At 39.8% G+C, this 17,199-nt stretch overlaps 1 protein-coding gene across 1 annotated transcript in view; it reads left to right on the top strand.

Moving 5' to 3' along the window:
- Positions 1-491: 491 nt before the first annotated feature.
- The window catches only part of LOC145988975 (RPA-interacting protein A-like), a 41,710-nt gene continuing 25,002 nt past the window's right edge, over positions 492-17,199 (top strand). The window contains exon 1 of the mRNA XM_083124277.1: positions 492-543. Coding sequence (XP_082980403.1) covers positions 492-543 — 52 coding nt within the window. The remainder of the gene's footprint in view (positions 544-17,199) is intronic.

The raw sequence follows: 17,199 nt of genomic DNA, 5'->3' as shown, positions 1-17,199 counted from the left end.
GCCCAAGTTGTAAATCTCATTCTCACGGGTGCTGTGAACGTAAAAAGGTTGGGAAAGCAGGGTTGAGTAGGGGATAAGGAGTCAGTCATACAAAAAGAATGAAGCGGCGCGAGGCCGATCGGCAGATGAAGTCGATGTACGTCCCCACAGCATTGCGGCAAAGAGAAGGTGTGGAGGCGTGTAACAGTCTGGTTCGACGCCTAATTAAGGGTCTGCCTTGTTTCACTTCACTTACGCAACCGTGTGTTCTGACGTCAGACCAGCACTGTCTACGAGGTTAGGTTAGGCCTGTTAGGTTAGGTTCCATTAGTATAAATACAATGACAAATTATTATTTATACTAAGAGAACTAAACATAGCTAGCCTAACGTAACAACGTAGGCATTTAGCCTAAAATTAAAAAGATTTCTCCCGTGACGTCAGAACACACGGTTGCTCAAGTGTTGTGCGATAAGCGATAGTTAACAGCGCACGTGAAATACTACGCGAAAATGTATGACGATGAAGATGAGCTTCTAGCAGCAGCTTCTGTAATTGTCATTGGTAAGACGCGTTCACGGAGATTCTGGATTCGTCTGAGTCTGAAAAGTCGAAATAAATATAGCGGAAGTGATTCAATCAAAGGTTTGCTATCAGAGGATGTAGACACGTTAAACCTCGAGTGCAGATGCGACGCTGGCTTCAGAAACTTCGTATGACAAGTTGTGATTTTGATTTTTTTCTACTAGAAGTTCCAATTGAAACCGTGATTTCCACAAACAAGTCGTTTCGTTTGTTCCGCTTTTTATAGTGCTGCAATCTGCAGTCCCGTAGCAGAGGATGATCCGGTACATTTCTAATATTACAACTTGCGGGTTCGCCCACTCCATGATCAAAAGTTGAACACTAAAGCAAGACCAATCCTTCATCAATCTGTCTAAGAGACACACTCAGCACGTCCCCGAATTCGCGAGTCGGCACGATATCCTTCGAGGTAGACCGCTACTTGGAATCGGCACGCCGCGCGGCCAGTAGGATGCCCCTCTACATATTTAATTCCTTTGGTAGCTCAGTCGGAGTCGGCCTCCGTGACGGAGTGGTTATCTCAGCTGCGACGCCAGAAGTCCCAGGTTTGAATCCCGGTTAGGACATGGATGTTTGTGCTTGTGGGATATTACCGCATAGGGGAAACAAACAAAAAAAATCGTTAGGGCGTTTGAGTACCATGCCAGAGACCCGGGTTCGATCCCCAGCGGGGGAGAACCATGATTTTTTCCACCTGTTCAAGCGGCTCCGGCGTCCACCCAGCGTCGTATTAAGAGAGTATTCGAAGGAAAAGGCGACCAGGGGCGTGGTGCTGTTCCTTCGGTCGTGACCAAGGAAGTGTGGAGCCCTAACTCCACACCCCCTATACGCCTTCACGGCGTGGTGCAAATAGGGTTACCAGACGTCCTATTTTACCCGGACGTCCTCTTTTTAGGGTCCTAAAAATGGGTGGGTTTTTAGGAAAAATATCGGAAGAAATCGGCGCCTACTAGAGTCGTTTTCACGTTCAGAAGACACAACGGCGATTATGGAGAAACCGTACAGTGTTGCCAATACAGCGCTAGCTCATGTCGCCGGGAAATAAAAAGCTTCCTTCACAATGTAGGTGTTACATATTTTATATAAAATGATAATTATATGTAATTATTAATATTATACTGTGAACATTACAGTTCATTAGCATGTTATTTTCCCATTAGATTTAATTTAATACACAGGCACATTTAATATTCATTCGCCTTTCTCTGTAATTATTTCATAGAATAACATTGAGATATGGTAATGTGTTACATATATATATATATATATATATATATATATATATATATATATAATTCATTATTGTCTATGAATTTATGTGTACGTTGGAAACTGAAAGGTGATCTTCATTTCAGTATTAATGTCGACAGTAATGTTAACAAAAACAACGTGTATTTGCGACAGCACTAATGTTGCTCACAACAGCAGCATTGGAAATAATTGTCAGTTATTAAATTAAAGTAATTGCAATTCTATTATAACAAACTGAATGAAGTTAATATTTTTACTGAATGGAAATAAAATAACAACTCGAAAACTTGGTGGTGATTAGCCGGAATGCTGCGGTGAGTCGGCTGAAGATGGCCAGACAACGTCCCCTTACTTCGCGCGCGGTTCGGGTTAAAAAGAAACTCCAAATGCATGGAAGTAATGTTTCTGGGAACCTTTGAGTGGTTATAAAAAATAATTTCATTATTTTCTTCACAACTTTGTCGCTGGAAGTTTTTACTTGGAATTACAGAACAAAAAATGGCCAGCGACGACATTTTCTACTGCACGAATATAAAAAATCTCCACATACTTTATTTGAATATTTTTAATGCGAATATGCTTTAAAGTATTGATAAATTCTGAGCACCACCATCACCTATGACAATTAAAAAACAGTGTCAATTTTTTTCATAATGAATGCTTCAATTTTACGGCATGTTTCAACGTTAGGAATGAAAACAATGTAAAAATTTTGTTTTCACAGAAAATTTGCGTTTTTAATTTATCTAAAAATATGTAAACAAGTTACCACTTTTTTGTGCTCACCATCGTATTCTCTACAAAATTTCCTGCAAAACTGCAGGTACCGATTTTACGTAAGCTAAATTTGTAAATCGAGAAATTTCACAACAGCGCGCCCATATTTCCCATAAGAAAAGCATTGTCCGTAAGAGGCCATTGTGTCTTCTGAACGTGAAAACGACTTTTTTTTTTAGGCACAAAATTTCTACCTGCCAGTGTTGCCAACTGAGATGATATGCTCCTAAAATGACACTTAACCCTTATAATCGCCAGTCTCATGACCCATATTCGTCGCAAATGACAGATTAACATTGCATCAGTCATCAGACGTCTAATTACTTCGGTAATTTCTTAGATATGTTTCTCATCATCCAAAAGTGTCAGTCTAAAAAAAAATATTTTTTCCTGTATCTCAACGCATGAGGCTTTATAATGCAGAAAACCCGATGTAAATATGTCTTACGGTTTTCATGTTACAAGCATCAACGTTTGGGTTACGCGACTTTTGAAACACGCTGTAGTAAAAAATCGTGGATACGAAACTTGAACCTAATATAATCTCAAAATAAAAAAATAAATATAAAAAAAAGTAAAAGTGCTACCCTGTTCTTTACACCACGCCATGAAGGCATATAGGGGGTGTGGGGGTAACGTCCCACACTTTCTTGACCCGGTCGTGAGTGGGGGTGATGTGATCAGCATCACGCCCCTGACCGCCTTTACCCCCCAGGGTTTCCCCCAGGTACCCATGTCATTCGACGCTGGGTGGGCGCCGGGGCCGCTTCCAAACTTTAGAAAAGTTCCCGGATTTGAACCGGCCGGGGATCGAATCTCAAAATAATGTGCACTAATATTCAGTATTATGTCTTCAAGTTTTCCCTGAAATTTTCATCGAATTTCTATTTTCCCATTTAGCTTAAAATTCAAAATCATAATTTCCCTGAAAAGGGAAATTTCCCTTCATGTGGCAACACTACGAAAATAACATTGACGATTTTTCATATTGTGCAAGAACTTCGATATCGTCCTTGCATAAATGAATAGGTTGTTTGTGGAGAGAGGCAGGCTCCAGAAGTGTGCAACATTTCGTAACATTAGTGTGATGCAAGTCTACAAGACATCCCGATTTGGTTGAGACAGTCCATTCTTTTTAACCCCTGTTCTTAATTTTTTTCGAGCTGTAGTCGACTGGTGTTGGGAAAATGTTTCGTTCTTTCTTTTCTATCTTTCTTAACTCACATTTAGACATGTTCATATTTTAATAATGATCAGTATAGGTGTTTCGCCTACGTCACAAACTGTTGAATTGTAGCTTCGAGCAGTATTAACACGGACGTTCGTGATTTGAAACAAACGTGCAGTTGATGTAGATGGAACGTGGATATTTCCTTTCAAACGACAAATAAAATTGGCCGCAAACATGGCGGCTGTGCGTATCCTGACCTCACATGAAACCCACCTGTATATAGATCACTTAATTTCTAAATATATTGTTTTCTAAACATAGAATTATCATGGCTGTTCAATGGTGTTGGCGCATGATTGTTTTCTTTTTTAAATTAAGCATTGTTAATTTGCGGAACACAGTAGTATTAATTATACAGCCAACGGCAAAGATATTAGTAGGCAAGTTTCACTATTTTCATTCTCTTTTTACTCTTCATCTTGTGTTAGGGGATAGAATTTTGTTCATGCGAAGAGGCCCGTACCCAGGGGAGGGACCAGGGGGCCATGCCCCCCCCCCCTCGAGCCATGAAAATGTTAAATGTGAACCTATAAAAAGCTAAGAAAATAATATCGACAATTTTTCAAACTTGTAACACATAAAATTTTGTCCTTGCATAAATGAATGTGTTTCTTGTGCAGAGAGGCAGTCTCCAGAAGTTTGTAGTCTGCGATATTGGGTACTTTTAGTTTTATAACCATTGATGCAAGGCTACTAGCAGTGGTGGTGATTGGAGGGCATGGAGGGCAGTTGCCCCTCTTCCCCACTATTTCCACTTTTGCTCCTGCACTATGGCCTTGTCTACCCAGACCCGGTGGAGGGACATAGTGGCTTGGATCCCACTTTAAACTGTAGGTCCAGTCCCAATTAGTCTATCTGTGCATAAAAGTGGAGTTAAAACAAAAACTCAAACTTGTCTTCTAAGAAAAAGTAAATTGTCCTTGACCCCCAGTCTTGGCACCCAATTGCAGCTACTGGCTACCAGGTGAAAATGTCTCTCTCTCTCTTTTTTGGATCGTAGCGGGCTATGGGTTAACTCACATTTAGAACTCTTTATAGTAATAATAATTGCTAATGCGTATAAATTAATTTATAAATCTATTATTTTCTAAACATAGAATTATCGTGGCTGTTCAATGGTTCTGGTATAAGAAAATGAAGGAAATTTGAAAACATACTTAATTTGCGAAACTCAGAACTATCCGAATGCTTCTGACCAGTTTCGGCGATTGGGTGCCGAAACTGGGGAAGGGGATGGGGCAAGGACAGTTATTTTCTCTTGGTAAACAAGCATTAAGAGACCATGGTACGGGTCCCTGAAATAGCCGCCACTGTGTGTGCGAAGCAGATATTGACATAAGCTTAGTGACATTTTTATTTCAACCCATTATCATCACACTGTGGAAAACAGATTGAATGAACATATTAATGAACAAGTCACCTACTATTACTTTTGCCGTTGGGTGTACTCTTCATTTAGCTGCAATACTACCATAACATTGGTGGTAGCATCCAATACTCCAACAGCATTTCGCCGACCTCTGTGGCAGAGTGGTTAGCACAGCGTGCTACGACGGCATGGGTTCCAGGTTCGAATCTCGACCTGGGCATGAGTGTTCTTTGTGAGTGTCCCTTCATCAATTTCATCATATCATCACTTACCCTGATCTTGGGAATGAGCGAAAAGCGTCAGATAGTTCTTGAGGAGGTGGTGTTGATTTCCACAGGCTTACACTGAGGTGCAATGTCAACAATCAATCCTCCTCCCCCGATTGGGCCACCAAGCTTATCTTGTGTAAACAATCATTGTAAAGTATTTCCGAAGACTTCAAAACATCCATTGTGAGGAAAATGTTTGGCTGTTTCTATGCAGGCCAGAGAGCTCTCGTGACCCAAAAAAGACGTGCTCAGAGCAAGGGCTTGTTATTTTCCTCTTCGGAACCAGTGTTGCTAAACTGGATCCGAAGAAAAGAGCTAAGTTGCATCTTAAATGAAGGTAAAATCTTTCAAGGAGCTAGATTTTCGAAGGCGCGATAAACTGCTTCCTAGGGTAATTTTAGCTAGGGGGGGGGGTGTTAAAATTTATTCTTAGCTTCGAATGTCCGGATCGGGTGGTAGTTCCACCCAGTGGCGTACGCAAGGGGGGTTACGGGGTTTAAACCCCCCCCCCTTGAGCTTGTGAAATATTATGAAAAATGCTGTGGAAAAAAATTTAAATGGCCAATTTACCACAGTCAAAGATCTGGGACAATATTATTACTATTACTACATCTACTACTACTACTACCACTAATAATAATAATAATAATTTGAATTATTATTTCCATGTAGCATGGAGAAAAGCACAGCATTCCAAGCACACGCGTCTTTCAGAGTGATGCATTGCACAAGTTCTTGAAAGTGAAATATGAGGGTAACTATGATTTAAAAGAGAAATAAAATGTTTTGTATTTCAGTTGCAACAATGTTCAATACTCTGGCGTACGCAGTTTTTTTTGGGGGGGAGGGGCCGGTATAGTAAATGTGGATAACACACGGCTTCGTTTTGGAGGGCAGGACGCATAATAAAATATTTCGTATTTTTGGAGCTTTTCAGTCTATTAAAATTGTATTCAAAGACAAAAATGGTAATCGGGACTCACTTTAAAAGAGGTTTCGTATTTACATATTTTGATTTTTTAAAGTTCTCAACGGATTTTTATTTGAAAATTCTGATTTTTTCAAAATTTTGGTAGGGGCTGTAACATCATCGGTAGAGGCATGCATATTTCGTTTTTGACAAAAAGAAAACGAAATTTGAAACAACACGTTGCAATGTTAATTTTTAAGGTTTCTGAAAGGTGTGAGGTGCATTTTCCTACCCTGTTTTGTCACGAAATGATGCAAAATGAACTGCAAAATGCGAAATAGACTCTTAAACACGAAATTTACCGTTTATATACCTACGCGACACTTTCTGAAGCCTGAAGTATCCTGTGTGTTATGCAATTCACGGAAAATTGATTAATTTTGCTGTAAATATTTGAAAAGCAAAAATGGACTCCTCTATACAGGAATAAACTTAATATTCTGGTAATGATTTAATGTGCTATTAGAAGGGATATGTTTATTTTGTGTAGTAGTGCAGTTTTTAAATCGGGATTATATTCACATTTTTAAAACCAAAATGTAATTTTATATACCGCTTTTATACCGCTATAACAGCGAAATTTCATTTTATTTACAGCTTTTGAACCCGAAATTGACTCTGTTTTTATACTGAAATTTTGCTTTTTTTATTTACCAAAAGTATGTGCGTCTAACCATCGGCCATGCCTCTACGTACGCCAGTGTTCAACGAACATGTCTTTTTTTGTGTGAACAATGAGAATTAACTAAAGAAAGTTCTTGGTTCGTTGTTAGAGGCTAATGTATAGACAAAGGCTAGGCGGACAAGAATACAGTCACCAGTCTGCCTTCCCATTGTATTATTTACCGCAGCACGTTTGAATGTCTCTCTTTAAAATGTCTCACCTTGTTGACTAGACAATTATTCAAACGACAATAAGCTTAACTATTGGAAAATGTTTTGTTGGTAAGAACAGTGAGACAATCCAGATGTGAATTATCGGGGGCATTTATGCGGGGAAGAAGCCGGAAAAATTCCAACCAATTTCGGGAATCGAATCCGGATCTCCCGCATAATTGTCAGATGCTCTACCGACCAGACCACCGCAGCTTCTTGGATGAGTTCCATACTTTAATTATTTCAATTTATTTTAATATATTTTCTTGTTTTATGGATTTTCTTCACCCTTAAAATGTCTCACCTCCTTGACCAGACAAAAAACAAAAACAAAAAAATGCTCCCAGGATTTGATAAAAATTGAATGATTAGAAAGTAATTTCTTTCTATTGTTTTCATAAATGGTATATTTATGTAGCTCTACTACATAATAGTAGTAGTGGTATTAGTAGTATTATTAGTACTAATTCAGCGAATTAATTAACTATAAGTATTATTCATTAATTGTGATTATTATTATTTAATTAAAGTATAATAAATCAAAGGTAATGTGAATTTGGAGAAAGTTTTAGAAATAACCCCCCCCTTGACGAAATCCTGCGTACGCTACTGGACCCCGCCAAAACCTTTAACTACTCTGGTGGGGTCTGACAGACCCTAGTCGTCATGTATTTCTCTCTGAATTTAAAGCTACTCAGTAGATGGCTCTGGTTTCTTGTCTAACCTTAAGTTGTAATTTCATTGCATGAATGGGACCAACAATTTACTGTGACGTATTTGCAATATGAGTCGTTTGGGGTCTGAGGGACGCCACCAGAATATAAGTGTAAATATTTTTCATTGAACATCGTGAATGAAAAACTACTCGATATAAGTTTTGTAGAACCTCATAGTATATGTATATGAAGGGCCAGGGGGAAAAACGATGAATGTCGATTTTTCGCCCATTTTGAGATCGCAACGCCATCTGATAGTTCAGAAGCTGTACTATAAGAATGAGAACGGCCTTGGTTGGGAAACGATGAGAAGTGCCTGAAAAACGCATTATTATTTTGGCATATATTAACGTTCTTATGGAAAGAAATACTTTGTTTTTCATTTCCTGGCAAATTGTCTCGAATGAACATTCATCGTTTTTCCCCCTGGCCCTTCATATGTATTGGTAAGTTAATAATATACTTAGTCAACGTTGTATTTTGTACGAATTTGTCATATAAACTTTAGTAAACCTTGAACTCTGTAAGTTTTGGTATGTTTGTAATAAAACAAGTAAACCTTATTCAACTGTGTACTCTATTATATGTATTGGTAAGTTTGAGATAAAACAAAAACACTGAATCAGCCTTGGAAATTTGAAAAAAATCGCTAGTGAAAGAAACAATTGGGGTCTGTTAGACCCCACAGGAGTGTAAGTGTAACTTATTTTCACCAGAGCAGTGGCGGCGATTGGGTACCAAAACCGGGGGGGGGGGGGTAAGGGCAGTATATTTTCCTTTGTAGATAAGATTTAGCATAGTGCGGGGGCAAAAGTGGCGAAAACTGGGGGGGGGGGGGGACTGACCCTCCTAATCGGCGCCACTGCCAGAGTGGTTAAGGGTTAAATCGAAAATAAAAGATTCTCGGGGTCCAATCTTCACATCAGCGACTGGGGAGGCAGGAAAGGGGCCGCTATGCACTGTGGGAATTAAGCTTTTTGCTTGGGGGGGGATGCCAACTCGGTGGCGTATTTCTGATTTCATATTGGGAGTTAGGTTTTTTGAGGGAGGGTACGCAAATTTTGTTTGCGGTTCTATGTGCCTTAGAACATTGGTTCTAACCTAGCTCATTAAATCTTATGATAACATTTAGACGTAATTTAGAAACAGTATATTTGCATTCTAAGAAAACCCAAGCTGGTACACAAGAATAGCTATCAAACTTGTAACACCGAAAACTTGAGCACATTTCTATTGCCAAGTTCAAACTAAATTTCCACTTAACCTACCCACAAATTCCTTGTGAACACTTTAATGGTGGGTAAAGTTTGGTCAGTTGGAGAATGGTGTCCTTTTCGGCTGTGTCTGGGCCATTAATGAACATAATTATTTTTCATTTGTTTTTGTTACATAATTAAGAACTGGAATACTAAATACATTCAATTATATTTTCTTTGTACTTCGCACACTGTCGATATGCATCTTAAATATCACGTATAAAATACATATTCAGGGCAAAAGTTCATTGCATTATCAATACCTTCTTGGTCTATGGGAGGCAAAGCCAGTGACGGTGTCATACCGCACATTTGGATTTTCAGCACTGACTTCAGCGCTGGATCCATCAGATTCCACCTCTTCCACCACAAACAGGGGCGGGCTGGTGCAAGCGGTGAATTTTAGGAATTGTGGGTAATTGTAGTCTGCTAACGATGAGCTACAATGGCGTCGATGAGAATAAATGTGTGTGTGTTCTGCCACTGCACTTGTAAGTAGAAATAAATCGTCCTCTTCCTTCGTACTACCCTTAGTTGTTCTTTTAAATTCATTCAACAACGGTGTTTCCATAAAAAACGAAGCAACAGCCGAAACTGCACAGAAAAGAGCAACTGTAGCCTCCATTTTGAAACAATTTGTGATGAAAATTCGAACGTTAAGTGGTGGAATAGGCGATGACGTCAACTGAAGCTTCAGCGCTCAACTCAGCGCTGAAAATCCGAAGGTACTGATAGGGAGCCAGAGAGCTGGCGCATTTGTATCGACAAGTTTTAGAACCAATAACATGCATCGCAGTTCGTAAATTACGTTAGGCGTCTCGTCGAAAGTTACCCCAGAGGTAGAAAGCGACGTAAAGTAACCAAAGCATCATTACGGACGACGACGACGACGAAAAAAAGAACACCTGCTCGAGTCACTGGGAGAGAGAGCTCTCTGTAAGCACATAAGATTCTTACTTCGTAAATTCGCAGCTCTGGAAATTGTTAGATATGAACCATGTCTACGAATTTATTGACAGTATGATGTTACTAAAAGGACTAGATTTGTAGCTAAATTTATCCTCCCGGAGCTAAGAAGCTCCTTCGAGCATTTCGAAATTTTAGGAACCAGATGACTGAGCGAGAGAGCCAGATCTGGCTCCAAAATAACTGAAATGGCAACAGTGCTCGGAACGTGACAAGATGATAAATACCATATAGGCGTTAGGACCGGCCAGAAGTGGGTGCGGGGACTAGGGAGCATGTCATGCGCGGGTCCAATAACGAAAATTGCTCAGATGAATTCAAGGAATCCGATATTTCTCTCTTAACCCTCCGTAACCAGCGGGGGCGGGGGGGGGGCGGGGATGAGCAAGCCTTTAGGGGGCCCTGCTGTGTGTGTAAAACTATGAACGTAGGAATTTGTCCAGCACCGCAGAGCAAAGAAGAAAAGACAACCGAAATATTATAAGGTGAAAGGATTTGTTGTTTTTCGGTTTAACTTCTGTTTAATGCTCCAAACCAATAACTAAATATTAATGTCTTTCTAGCCGCAAGTGTTTCTTCCCCAGATCTGTGCTGTGGAACTAGGAGTAGATGATATTCTACTGTACGCACACATGGGTTAAGAGGTGAGACAGACAGGTCTTACTAAGCCCCGCGACAGGTTAAGTTTGCAGCAAATTTTAACCTATATAGACCAAAACATACGAACAAAATATAGTTCCGCTGCAATACTGCCGATTTTCTCACTGTCTGTGATGTGAATAGCTCTGCTTTTGAGGCAAGACTAGCACGGGGGATGCTGAGCGCCGTTTTCGCGTGTATTAATACATAAAACTTGCTGCAAACTTAACCTGTCGCGGGGCTTAGATCGACGGAGCAAGGGACGAAAATCCCGTGAATAGAACGAAATTACCTACGTATTACTTTGGGGTAGGGTAACCATAATATTTTGACCCGAAAACGAAACATCCCAAGCAGATCAGTTTACTAGAAGTTTTCTTACTTAATATTTTCCATTATAAAATTTTAATTTGGTCATTCATGAATCGCCAAACTTGCTACCACGTAAATTGACATGATACTGTGCTGCCCACCTGGTAGGCGGAATATTCAGCGGCTGTTAGAGTATTCATTTGGTTGGAGGTTCAAACGGTGACGAAGAATATGAACATATAGTGTAATCATTAGCCCCTCCCCCATAAATCGAATCAGTATTTTTAGGAATGGATCTAACAGGTGCGAAAAAGGAATTTTTATAAGTAGGAAGGCGTTTAACATCTAAAGAACCGTCAAGGTTCATTTCTGGTTTTAGTTCCTCATTCGAGTACCGCCAATATGAGTGTTTGCAATGTGCTCTCATTCATGTCATAATTATATTATCGTTGGAAATATCCGAAACGGAGAAATACGACCTATTTCTTAAATGCTAAGAATTGGAAATATTAAAATTGAGCTCCCCACCCCGGTAGTCTAGCTATAAGACTGCTGCCTTGTAACAAAGTGGTCCCGGGTTCGATCCCTTGTGGAGGCACATTTCATTAAGTCAGGGCTCAAAATGGAAATTTTCACGAAACTGAACGCTTTACTTCCGTTAACATGATGTTTTCATTTTTTCCTGTTGTCTCTCATTACAGCGACGAGATTAACAACTTGTGAAATGACGCGCTGTATTACAATTATTAATGGTTAATATTAAAATTCACACTGTATTGAAAATTTAGTATACACGTACGGGAACTGTCCGTTGTCATTTCTGGTGAAACGGAACGGGAAGGTTCCAGATATTCACGAACTGGAAAGCCGTTCCGGTCCGCTCCGGTCCATTTCGAGCCCTGCATTAACTGGTTTGGATTCCACTATAAGCTGTGGATCTCGTCCATATTAGTCTCTGTGCATGTAGTGTATGTAAATACAAATCCAACCAACTAAATGCGGTAATACAATGCAACAATCACTCGTAGGGCTAAGCCTAGACCTAAATATTAAATAGTTATCATATGTGAGGTAAAAAAATAATGTCTGCACTACTATCATAGTAGCCCATTTCCATTCCAGCATGTGAAAGCAAACTAGCTACATGTGAAGAGGATATCAAAGTTAGGATCTATTTTGCAGTTCTTGATCCCTAACTACTAAATTAAAGAAAAGCTTTACTAAGAATAGTGATGTATATATTTCAGTTTCCGTTTCAGTTCAGAAAGTGCCGACGAAAGGTTACAATCTTTCGCCGCCCACTACTGTTGTGACACGGATTGTTTAGGGTCTGAATCAATGCTGATGCCTAAAGTTATGGCACGTTACGAGGCAAAAAGGAAACTCAAAATAAGAATCCTTCAGTAAATGCTTGCAATGGTTGAAACGTTGAAAATTGCCTTTCACTTTTTAAGCTTTGTGTTATTGCAATGTGCATACTCAACAGCTGAATGTGAAAGAATATTTTTTCTAGTTTGCGGTAAATCAAGTTTTACCTTCGTTTGATTGATTTGCTTCATTTTGCTTCGCCTTTTGTGCCACTTTTTGGCTAATTTGCGAAGATGGGGATGAGTGATGATATGATGAAATTGTTGAATGGACATTCACAAACATCCATGCCCAGGCTAGGATTCGAAGCCGGGACCCCCTGGCGTCGTAGCGCGATTTCACCTTCGTAATCTAGTAATTGATAGTAACTGGAAGTTGAGTGCTGTATCTATTCTCTTGCGATGGAAACATTTTCGATTCTGCCCCCCCCCCGTTCGAAAGTTAGGTGCCAAGTTACGCTTGTTAGCCACCAAGGCCTATGACGCACTCCCCCCCGAAAAGGTAGAACACCCCCCGCCCACCCCTTTATGCCGAATTATTTACTCAAATTATTTTGGTCAGAGAAAATTTGCGGAACAATATAAGACAGACATATTTAAGCAATATGTTTACTTTAGGTATTGTTTACAATATAGATATTTACATGCATATTGTATATTACTTTGACATTGATTGTAATAACATTTTAAATAAATGATAAAATCATCTGAAGTTGTTGCAGCAAACTTATTAATAATTTCCTAATTTAACCCTACTTTTAAAATAATGGACTCACAGGATAGAATAAAGGTAGACAACCACTCATCAGCCATACAAGAATGTATTCTGTTTTTAATTATTCTTATGACACTCATTGTGAGGTGGTGTTTCATTTCAACCCCATCGCTGCGACACCCACAGGTAGGTAGAAGAAAAAAACTGTACATAATAATCATATCTAAAAATCAATACGTCAATCAAACGAAACGATCCCCCCATTTTTGTGTGAATATATATAGACTTGGTAGGTAAACTATAAAGTGTTGTCCCCCCAAAAAATTCCCATGACGCAGGTCCGTCATGAATCCCCCCTGTGGGCACCCCTGTTCTCCTATAATAAAACAATTACACCAAAGGAGACCTTAAACTGATGAAGGGTCATGATTTTGCACAGAAATTAAGGCTAATATTACAATTTTCGGTCAATCATGGGCCTCCCCCATGGCGCAGTGGTAGCGTCTCCGCCTTGTAATCAAGGGGTCCCGGGTTCGATACCTGGTGGAGGCACAAGTGGTTCGGATCCCACTATAAACTGTAGGTCCAGTCCCGATTAGCCTTACTGTGCATAAAGTGGACTTAAAACACCAAATCAAATCAAATCGGTCAATCATGTCTGAAACACGCTTGTTTCCATTTTATGCAAGATAGCAATATACGAAAAAGAATATTACATGCAAAGGTAATGGTAAAGTTCCCTGTACATATAGCACCATGTCATGAAGGCATGTGATTGGGACGTTGGGCTCGATCTCGGCCGTTTTGGAGGTGCTGTGCCTTTACATCCGAGGGTTGCCATCAGGTGCCCATTAATTTGAGCCAGAGCCCAGAGTCGCTTTATGCAGGGACAGTGCAGGAAAGAATTCCAACCTTAGATCAACCACGCGGGAGATCCGGGAATATTACATGTAATTCTTTTAAAAATCCAATCATATATCACAGACCTACAAAGGTAAACATTTGAAGTCATGCCTTAATTTCTTTCCTAATAACAAATGTAATGTAACAAACATTTAAGATACGTTGAAGAGAGAGAGAGAGTTTTCATAAAATATAATAATATGTCGCATGTTTTAAAGTTTAACTGTGGTCGAGCGAGATATCCTTTTGTGCTCAATAGTATTGCAATAGCGTAACAAGTCTCATAATTTATTTTATAGTTTGATGTTTTTACTTAGGAATAGCCTATATTGATTTTCAATTTCCCGTTGCTGCGTAATGACCGGGGGGAAGCGGCATGTGACGCCACCGCCCAGGGCGGCAAAAAAAAACTAGCGCCGGTCCTGCTGTACACACACACACACACACACACACATGCACACATACATTGAAGAAACTTAATAACAGCAAAAGCATTGACATGTCCTTTCACAAGTAAGTGTATTTTATAGAGAAGAGGCATTTAATTTAGTAATATTTTGCGCAAGGCCCCAAAATTTGTAGATCTGGCACTTGTTAACAGATGATAGTGTGTATGCTGATTGTAATGAAATGCTGGCAATGAGAATTCAAAAAATTCAGAACTCATGCATAAGATATATATTTAACCTTAAGAAGTATGACCACTTAACTGAATATTATAATAAATTAGGCTGGATTAAAATGAAAGGAGGTACAGAAAACTAGTGTTGCTTCATACAGGAAGTCCTTTATATCTCACAGACAGATTGCTTCCCTTAGGAAACCCAGAGTTATCATACACAATCCCAAAGTACCAATCTTCTGACAATTAAAACTCACAAAACTGAATTTTTTAGTAACTCTTTTACTGTATCAGTGGTTAGAGACTGGAATGCACTTTCACATTAAATGAGAAAATCAATTTCCATAGGTATCTTCAAAAGAAGATTAAGAGAAAGTTTCATGGAGTGATTTTTTTCTTTTTTGTTTTGTCAAATTAGTACATGTTTAATAAATATTTGTAGTGGCCTGTTATGTATATAAACCTATGTATGAGTGTGTGTACATGTATATATATGTTTTATGTATTTCATTGAATTCTACATATTTTTACCGCTGTTGGTTTGACATGAAATGTATAGCCTATATTCCTTTTCCGGAATGTCTGGAGTAAGATAAGGCGAATGCGTTCTGGGCGCACGTTGCGTCTGTGTGCCTCGTCCAATGAACGCGCGGAGGGGAGGGGACTGCGCGGGAGGGGGGCGACTCGACTGGTCCAGTAGTTCTATAGTAAACATGACAGCTCGCAAGCCTACTAGGGGAATTCTGCATTCTGCACCCTTCCCCACCTAGTCTGGCCCAGCCCACAAGCTTTCCCCTCTGCGCGTCGCTACTCCAGACATTCTGGAAAAGGAATATATGTGTGATCGTTATTTGCAATGTTTATATACGAATCAATTTATGAATATGTTCTATATTATGAAATTTTTGTATGTGGTTGAGTGTAAGAAAAGGCATGAGCCTTAATCTCCGCCACAAATAAATAAATAAATATTCAGGAGATTAGTCTTCAAGAATGTTTTAATATGAAGGGTTTTTGTTAAGGCTGTAGGAAAACCTCCCGGAATTCATTCTTTAAAGTTGGCACCCCTACTCTGTAGATATCGCTGCTAAGCGATTCCAGACGTTCCTTGGCGTCGGATTGTCCTCACGCCCACGTGCTAACTCTTGGTATTCCTTGCCGTAGCAACAGAGCACGTGATTACAAAATCGTGGCTTTGTTTTGAGGAAGGGGTCCTGGAACCAGTTGATTAATTGGGTCAAGAGGGAAAACAGTCCCATATTTTTTCTTGATGTTATCTCGTTAGCTTGAAATTGCTTGAACGTGGTCAATGACGGCGTGAGGGAAAAGTGACTGGGGCAAGGGTGCCCACAGGCATTGGCGCCAACTTAGGCTGGGGCCTGAGTCCACCCAATAATTTGTCGTGATATTATCTACATTTGTTAAAGTAATATAGAGGTTTTGTTCGTTTTCAGATAATAGACTAAATTTGTAGGTGGAACACCTCCGAAAGAATCGAAAACGAATGCTTTATCATTGTTGTTTTTGTGGTAACATATCCAATGCGTGCCTGGATTTTCTTGACCGTCCAAGTTGACTACTCCGCATTCTCTTCTTTTAACGCTTGAAGGTAACGAGTCGGACATGAAAACTCCTCTGAAGTGTTTGATTCGTAACGGTCCGATCAGAAATTCAATGTCTCGGTTGGTGAGTGCTTCTGTTTCTTTTTTTTAAACTTTCTCATCACGCCCTTCCCCTTCTTCTCCATGGCCAGGTTGTGACGTTTCTGTTCTTCCAACTCGGCCTTGTTCTTCTTCGAGTCGATGACGGTTTTCGCGATGGCGGCACTTCCGCCGGCCAAACTTCCCACGGCCCCCAATGCTGCCAGGATGGCCGGGATGCTGAATATGAAACCTCCGATCTTTTGCTGTTTCCGCGAACGCTGCAATCTTTTCAATTGAGGTGTGCTGAGAAGTAATTTCATTCCGTGTCCTTTTGACAAGCAAGAACGTTTCTTCTCGCGTTGTTTCTTGGTGAGTAACCCATCGAGGGTACCTAGATTTTTAAGATTGGAGTATGGTATCTGGTACACGACACCCTTGGGCTTCATGTTGATGCTCTATGTGTTATTTTCACGGTATGTTATTTATATATATATTCTGAGATTTTTTCTTGTGTAGTTTTTTTACGGTATGTTATTTATATATTTTCACGGCCTCGCAGTCGTTACACAAATTCTATTACGTGCTTCGTTTTCTTGCCAAGAAGTTCCTTTGTCCCCTTGTACACGATTCGAGTTTTGTTCTCGATTAAAATAGATAGCTTCTCGTCGGATAACATGTTAGCGTATCGATCTGGTAAAAATAGACTGTATTGTGCGTTGAGTAACAGGCGTACCTTGGGACCATACTGGGTAG

The sequence above is a fragment of the Lepisma saccharinum genome, chromosome 6, assembly GCF_977018435.1.
Source record: "Lepisma saccharinum chromosome 6, izLepSacc3.1, whole genome shotgun sequence".
Lineage (NCBI taxonomy): Eukaryota > Metazoa > Arthropoda > Insecta > Zygentoma > Lepismatidae > Lepisma > Lepisma saccharinum.
This window is presented reverse-complemented; position numbering and strand designations above follow the sequence as displayed.